This window comes from Triticum dicoccoides, chromosome 7B (genome assembly GCF_002162155.2).
Source record: "Triticum dicoccoides isolate Atlit2015 ecotype Zavitan chromosome 7B, WEW_v2.0, whole genome shotgun sequence".
Classification (NCBI taxonomy): Eukaryota; Viridiplantae; Streptophyta; class Magnoliopsida; order Poales; family Poaceae; genus Triticum; species Triticum dicoccoides.
The window spans coordinates 558,887,454-558,895,681 of record NC_041393.1 but is presented as its reverse complement, the minus strand read 5'-3'; the positions used below and the strand labels follow the sequence as shown (position 1 = coordinate 558,895,681).

General features: G+C 42.6%; 1 protein-coding gene across 2 annotated transcripts in view; it reads left to right on the top strand.

Moving 5' to 3' along the window:
- Positions 1–6,205: 6,205 nt before the first annotated feature.
- LOC119340546 overlaps positions 6,206–8,228 on the top strand; it is a 17,715-nt gene continuing 15,692 nt past the window's right edge. For both annotated transcript variants that reach the window (XM_037612466.1, XM_037612465.1), the window contains exons 1-2: positions 6,206–6,418; positions 6,968–7,104. In XM_037612466.1, coding sequence (XP_037468363.1) covers positions 6,290–6,418; positions 6,968–7,104 — 266 coding nt within the window. In that variant the 5' untranslated portion in view covers positions 6,206–6,289. The remainder of the gene's footprint in view (positions 6,419–6,967; positions 7,105–8,228) is intronic.

The following is an 8,228-nucleotide window of genomic DNA, read 5'->3' as shown; positions in this document are numbered from 1 at the left end:
ACAGGTTCCACACTAAGGAACAACAAGACTTCTATGAGACCATTCTGCTTGACAAGAAGCCAATTGTCTGTGACATGAGATGGGTTGACTGGACATACATGAGAGAGAATGAAGATCACTTCCCAGGTGTATATGATAGCTTCAAGGCTTGTGGAGTTGACAAGTTTGTTGGACAGAAGCTCACCAAGTGGAATGATGAGCTGATCATGCAATTCTACTCCACTACTCACTTCTATCCAGATGGTAGGAGTATGGATGTCAGAAGGTACAAGGTACCAATCAACTGTTGACGAATGGGCCAAGTTGATAAATGCCCCAGCAGCTCATGAGGATGACTTGGATGTGTATGCCAAGAAGAAGAAAGACCACAACTCAATGGCAAGTATGTACAAGGAAATTCCTGATGAAGACCTGGAAACTCATAAGTTGGGCTCAGTAAAGTATCTGTTGTCTGGTCTACCTACAATCAACACCATCCCGAGGCATACTCTTTTGCCCAAGTCCGGAGATCATAGGATGATAAGAGGACATTCAATCAACTTGCTGCACATTTTTGATGTCCCTCAGAAATTCAAGGTGATGATTCTAATGTAGAAACAATCAAGAGGACAACTGCTGATCAGAAGAGGTCTTGTGGGTATGCTCCACAAATTCAGGTGCTCATCAACTCAAAGATAGGCACAGGCACTTACTTGTTGGACAAGGAGCACTTACCTCTCAAGCCAGATTTTGAAGATAACACAGTTGTGATGGATGAGAATGACCCTTCATCAGTGCAAGCACATGAGAAGAGAGCAAAGGCAAGGGCAGAGAAGGCTGCAAAGATGCCAAGTGCTGAAGAGGCATCTCAGGTGTTCTTGAAGAGCAAACAAGATCAACTTGGATTTCTGGTTCAATCTACCTTGAGGATTGAGAAGGGCTTGGCCACACTGACTCAGAATCAGGGGAGTTTGGAGAGAATCATTGAGCAAAAATTCTATGATCTTGATGTAAAAGTAACTGAGATTCAGTCAGTAGTTGAGCAGCTCCAGGAGGAAGCAGAGGAGAAGAAAGTCAAGGCAACTATACAGAAGCTTTTCAATATGTGCCAAGAGGTCAAAGGTCTGCTGCAGTGCCAATTCCAGATACACGAGCTACTACATCAGCACCAGCAGCCACAGCTTCAATGCCACCTCCAGCAGCCACTCCAGAAACTCCAGCTACATCAACTGAAGCCTTCGTTCTTGGAGTCATCACTACCCCACCTCATGGAGATCAAGCCTGCGAGACGCATAGCACTATGCATATTTGAACTTTTTGGTAACTTGTTGCCAAAGGGGGAGAAATATGTATAGATCATAGTATTTGAGAGAGAGAGAGAGTTGTTTTTTGTCTCTCTTGCACTTTATTTGGTTGAACTTTAATGTGTGTTTGCTTGATACATTATGTCCTTTTGTGAGATACTTGGATGATCATGTGTTTGATCACATGCTACTTTAATGAGTGCATGAATGACATTATCTCTTGTATCCATATATGATCATTCACTTTGCTTGGTGATGAGTGCATGTTTTTAATTGTTATCATTTTGAGCGCTCCACCAAGATGTATGTGACATGGAAGAGTAACCCATGATACTAATCGATTGTGCATTTGCATTCAAAAGCAAATCCTAAATAATGCACAAATTTAGGGGGAGCTCTTGCTTATCACATACTTCTCAAAGCGACGATGTATTTCAATCTAATTATCTTTTGTCGAAGCTTTGATCTATATGTTGTCATCAATTGCCAAAAAGGGGGAGATTGAAAGTGCAACTATCCATGGGTGGTTTTGGTAATGATTAACAACATATAGCTCACTGAACTAATGCTATTTCAAGATTAATATTTCAGGAAAGTTCAACGATTGGCATGGCATGGATTAGGATTGTGGACCCCTCAAAATGCTAAGGACAAAGGATTGGCTCAAGCTCTAAAGATCAAGACTCTACATTTTACTTTTAGTGATCTAAGATCACATTGAGTCTTTAGGAAAAGCCAATACTATTAAAAGGGGATGTGGTGTTGCTTAATGGCTTGCTTGCTCAAAATGCTTTATGCTCCAAAAACTGTCAACCACTTTCTCATATCCACATATGTCCCAAACCAAAAGTCAAACTCGGCCCCACCGATTTGATCCATCCGGCGCCACCGAGTTCATTTGACATAGCCACTGCCAGAGACCCTAGTCACTTCGGTCTCACCGATAGGGATCTCGGTCTCACCGAGATGCGATTGCAAACTCTCTGTTTCCCTTCGTAATGTTTCGGTCCAACCGAGATGAGCGATCGGTCCCACCAAGTTCGCAATGCAAACTCCCTGTTTCCCTTTCATAACGTTTTGGTCCCACCGAAATTAGCAAATCGGTCCCACCGAGTTTGCCTGACCAACTCTCTGGTTAGCTAATTACCAATGTCGGTCCCACCAAGTTTGTGTAATCGGTCCAACCGAGATTACGTTATGCCCTAACCCTAACAAAATCGGTTCAACCGAGTTGACGTGTCGGTTCCACCGAAATGCTTAATAGTCACATTATGAACTAAATCGGTCTGACCGAGTTTTATGATTCGGTCCCATCGAGTTTGGTAAATTGTGTGTAATGGTTAGATTTTGTGTGGAGGCTATATATACCCCTCCACCCTCTCCTCATTCGTAAGGGAAGCCATCAGAACATGCCTACACTTCCAGCATTCATTTTCTGAGAGATAACCACCTACTCATGTGTTGAGGCCAAGATATTCCAATCCAACCATATGAATCTTGATCTCTAGCCTTCCCCAAGTTGCTTTCCACTCAAAACATCTTTCCACCAAATCCAATCCTTTGGGAGAGAGTTGAGTGTTGGGGAGACTATCATTTGAAGCACAAGAGCAAGGAGTTCATCAATAACACACCATCTATTACCTTTTGGAGAGTGGTGTCTCCTAGATTGGTTAGCTGTTACTTGGGAACCTCCGTCAACATTGTGGAGTTGAACCAAGGAGTTTGTACGGGCAAGGAGATCGCCTACTTCGTGAAGATCTACCCTAGTGAGGCAAGTCCTTCGTGGGCGATGTCCATGGTGGGATAGACAAGGTTGCTTCTTCATGGACCCTTCATGGGTGGAGCCCTCCAAGGACTCGCGCAACTGTTACCCTTCATGGGTTGAAGTCTCCATCAACGTGGATGTATGATAGCACCACCTATCGGAGCCACGCCAAAAATCTCCGTGTCAACATTGTGTTTTCTCCCTCCAAACTCCTCCCCTTTACCTTCATATGCAGTGATTTACATTCCGCTGCTATACTCTTAGAATTGCATGTGTAGGTTGATTGCTTGACTTGTGCTAAGTTGCTAAAATCTGCCAAGAACTAAATTGGGAAAAGGCTAGATTTTTATTTTTGGTCAAGTAGTCTAATCACCCCCCTCTAGACATACTTTCGATCCTACAATCTAATGTATTCCAACTTCTCCACGGTTCATACCCTCCGATACTACTCATAGATTCATCAAAATAAGCGAACAACACATAGAAAACAGAATATGTTTAAGACAGAACGGACTGTAGTAATCTGGAAACTTTCCATACCTCTGTAACTCAATTTTTTTTGAAAAATTAGGACAACATAGACAATTTGTATGTCAATCTTGTGTAAAAATCCAGATCAAAAGCACATTCTCGTGAATTTTCAAAATTCCTGGACTAGGAGCAAAAGTTTCTGTTTTTGCACAGAATCAAGTCAACTATCATCCACACTATCCCAAAGGCTTTACTTGGCACTTTATTGAAACAAAAGCTATAAAACATGATTACTACAGTAGCATAATCATGTGAACACACAGAAACACTCCCCCCTTGTTTCTATGCATCTCCTAGATAGATCTTGCGTGAGCGTAGGAATTTTTTTGAAATTGCACGCCACGTTCCCAACAAGTGCTAAGGAATGAAATGCGAGGAGTCTGGAATCTTCCTTCAGAAAACCATTTCACCTACACGGGGGTGGACTGGTTGCAGAACCTTCTTAACCCATGCAGCACTGAGATGAGGTTAAGAATTCTCCTGCTACTGTGGCGAAGCTGGTTTCTTCGGGATGATTGTGTTCATAACGAATGAAAGGAGCTAATTAGTCGATCGGTATTCTTCCTTCAGAAGTATGAAGATGAACTGATCGGATGTCGATACAGGGATGTTGTCAAAAATGATAAAGGCAAGAAGGGGCTTGCAGGGCAGACATTGGATGTTAGTGCACCTGCGTCAATTCAGGCAGGGCCGTCCAACCTGCTAAGGGGAGATCCTAAAACTATTAGTACCATCCAGTGGAAACCCCCTGGTTCGGGAACAGTCAAGTTGAACACTGACGCTTCCTTCCTTCCTGACAGTGGCGTAACCCATATTGGTGCAGCGCACATGCAACTATATTCTGAATCGTGTTTGATGTCTCCACCATCGCAGACGTTTCACATCATTTTTACGGTTTTATTACAGCACCATTTGTGATTAATGCATCGCACACAGTTTCGTCGAAGGGTCTCTGATTGTAGTGTCACGTTAGGAGCATCTTGCGGTAGTGCAAGTTATGAGATGAGGCAAAATCCTAGGTGGCTTTTGGTGTCTCTTTGGCCGTGGCCGGTAGGCAGTATATAGAGGAGTACCAAAGAAGAGGTATCGTGTCGCGATCACGATCTCAAACCGACTTAGTTTCCAAGTCGTATACTTGCCGAACAAGAAACAATCAACTTGTCTGGTAAGACATAAAAAATGACAAAATTGCGCCCTTGCATTGTCACAAACAGGATTTCGACGGACCATGCACGTGTATGTCGCATGCCCGCGCCGCCGTGGCCCCTGCCTTGAGCATCGGGATCTCTAACAATTTCCCTTTGCCCCTCTCGCTCTTGATGAAGCAATGATATGGTGCTCGTTTTTCTGGACGAGGGCCCTTGAGTTCTTGAGGTAGTGCATGATCCGTGGTCTATGTTGGTGGGGCATCACCAACCCATTCAAGAGGTGCAAACCCTGTGATTTTCCCCATTTCTTTCTCTCTCCTCCTGCTCACGCATTCGTTCCCCTTTCCGTCTACTCCGCTGCCTCCTCTCCCTCTTCTCTCCGTCAGTTTTGCTGGCCGGAAGAGGATGGGGGAAGGGATCGGCCCCCACTCCACGATGTCCATATATATATATATATATATATATATATATATATATATATATATATATATATATATATATATATATTCCCTAAGTTTGCTTCCCTACTGGCTTTTGGCTTGTTGCCATCTAGATTTACACGATGTGGAGGCGCCATTGTCTCATATTCATTTTCCTATTCTTCTTGGATGTTGCCTTCCTCGGCGGAGGTAGGATTTGAAAGCCTCTCAAGTCAATAACCTCCCAAAATCTTTCACGTGTTTTTTTCGTGTGTTTTCTCTCTCATTTCTATTGGTTTTCCTCGTTATTTTGATTTTTTTTCTTTCTTTCTTTCTTCTTATTTTTAAATACATGTCGACCTCATTGAACATTTTTCGTATATACATTTTGACCATTTTTCAGATACAGGCTAAACATTTTTCAAATGCCATATAAATAATTATTTGAAATACACGGTGAAAAGTTGTAAAATTCACATTGAACATTTGTAATACAAAGTGAACATTTTCTAACACGCAAAGAATTTTCCAAAAATATCATGAACTTTTAAAAGAAATGTGCGAATATTTCTTAAGTGTTTATGGACATTTTTTAATGTCATGGTTTTTTTTGATATGTTATGACCATTTTTAAAAACTGCGCGATCAAAGTTTTTCACTTGAAGACCATTTTATAAAAAATTCACGAAACATATTTTCAAACCCGTGAATGTTTCTTAAATTTCATGAATAGCCTTGAATGGTACAAATATTTTTTACAGATTGCGCGAAAAAACTCTAGATTTTCACAACACTTCATAAAAAGACCATGAACATATTTCTAAACACGCCAGCGTTCTGAAAACTACAGGAACATATTTGTTTTTGAATTGGTACAAAAATTTTACAACCTTTCATGCTGTATGATCACTTTTTTAAAATGTCATAAGTATAGGTTTAATGCGTGGACATTGTTTTTGAATGATGTGAACACTTTTGCAAATTACATGAACAATTTTTTACATTTCTTGAACATTTAAGGAATACTATACATGCTGTTGTTGAGCGCTGGCCCATGGACTCAGTCGCTTGAGCGCTGGTCGGCCCCGGAAGGAAAACATCGTCGACGCTCCTCCCCCAACCACCGCTCCTCCGCTCGTGCTGATGGCGGCGGCGATCCGGTCCCTCCTCCGCAAGGCGGCGCCGTCCCTCGGCCGCGGGTCGCCGGCCCTCGGCCGCATGTCGCCGGTGGTGCAGGGGCTTTCGCCGGCGGCGCGCCTCCTCTCAACGACGGTACGTGCCAAACCTTAGCCGCCGCCGCCGCCGGGTCCCTTCCCCGCTCTCCCTCCTCCCTCGCCGCCCGTCGCCCGCGCCTCGCCGAAGCTAGCCGTCTCCACGAGCAGGTACTGGTGGTTGCTGCTGCCGCTGCTACTGCTGGTGGGCGACGCCGACGCCCCCATCTCTGCCGCTGACGGCTGCCCCCACCTCTGATCCTGCGAGTAGGATTAACCTTTGATCCAGCCGAATTGTTGTATAAACTCCTAATCTATGATCTGACGGCAGAAATTTGCAATGAAATTGTATTGAAATACTTGGCAGTAATTGACTGATTATAGATAATCTAGCAGATGTTATTCCCAGGTCATGTGATTCAAAACATTCACAAATCAGAAAATTTGGTCCTCCCGTTAACTGAAGAATTCTTCAGTTCTGGGACAGTGTGGATTATTGTTTCCCAAATCAGAATTCTGCAGTTCTGGCAATACTGTACTCCATTGCAACTTCTTTGTGAATTTCTAGTATTTGTAATAGTATTTACTAATGTCCTTCAAATTTTTATAGGGGGGACAAGTGGCTTATTCTGATGATGATGAAACGCTGGCCAAACAGCGTGAGGAAATAAAGCGCATGACTGCTGAGTTTGATGCGAGCATGCTGGAGATCCGCAAGAATTTGGATGCTATGGATGAAATTGAGAGGTAAATACCTTTGTACCATAGTATACAACTGGACGAGCATTTTTGTAATTTTTACGCTCAATACTTTTTCTGAACACTATTGAGTTTTCACACAAAAACAGTTAACTTGTTTTGGATCAGAATATAAAATAAATCCCTCCCAAGTTTTATGCGTGTATGGGGTGTGGGCCGATCGATGGGGTGTTGTGCTTGCTGCGGGTATGCGGTGGTCATGGGGTTTGTGTCAGGTCGGTTTGGAAGGGGGCCGGTTTTTTCAGCGGTGCTCTGATTGTCTTGCCGCTCCCTTTGGTGAGAAAATTTTGCTGCTGCGTACCAGTCGTCCCTTCCTCTCCTGCGTGGTGGACCTGGGGCTTCGATTGGATCCGACTGATTATTGTTGCTACCTTCTGTGTCCAATCTTGGTGTGTGTTCTTTCAGATGTTAACCATATGGTTTAATCTGCAGTAATTTATTTTCTGTGATGTCTGTGTATTTAGGTCTCTTTCTTGGTCTGTTATGGCTGAAAGAGATGGCCATCCATCTTCCGCTGTTAGAAAGCGGCGTAGTATGCTGTTTAGTTTCTATATGTGTGTTCCGTTGTGTGGTTTGGGCCATGCTTTCATGCGTGTCTGCTCCTTCAATATGTGACGCCCGGATAATCAAGCTACAGTAACCTCTGCTAATGACATCACATCACCTCCGTTACTGTCGCTAATCTCGCGTTAGTTCGAAAACTATTCAAATTCAAATTTAAGATTTAGGCGAACAACAAAAGTTTTCAAACATTAAAACTAAAATGTCCAAAATGTGTCAAATAAATCATGGGTAATACTAGTGGAGAAACCACAAATTTTATAAAATGTTTAAAGGCTCTAAACTAATTAAAATAGCAGCTATAACAATTAATTAAATGCCTTTTAAAAATAATAATAATACAAACTATTTTAATTAGGTGTCAAACTTTTGGGGCAGTAGAATAAATTATAACATTAAATTAGGAGTTGTATTTATATTTTATAAAACAGAAATTAAAAGAAAATAGATAAAGAAAAGAAAACAGAAAACAAAGCTAAAAAAAAAGAGAAAGCAAACCCCCCCCCCCACTGGGCTTCGGCCCAGCAGGCCACAACCCCCCACTGGGCCAA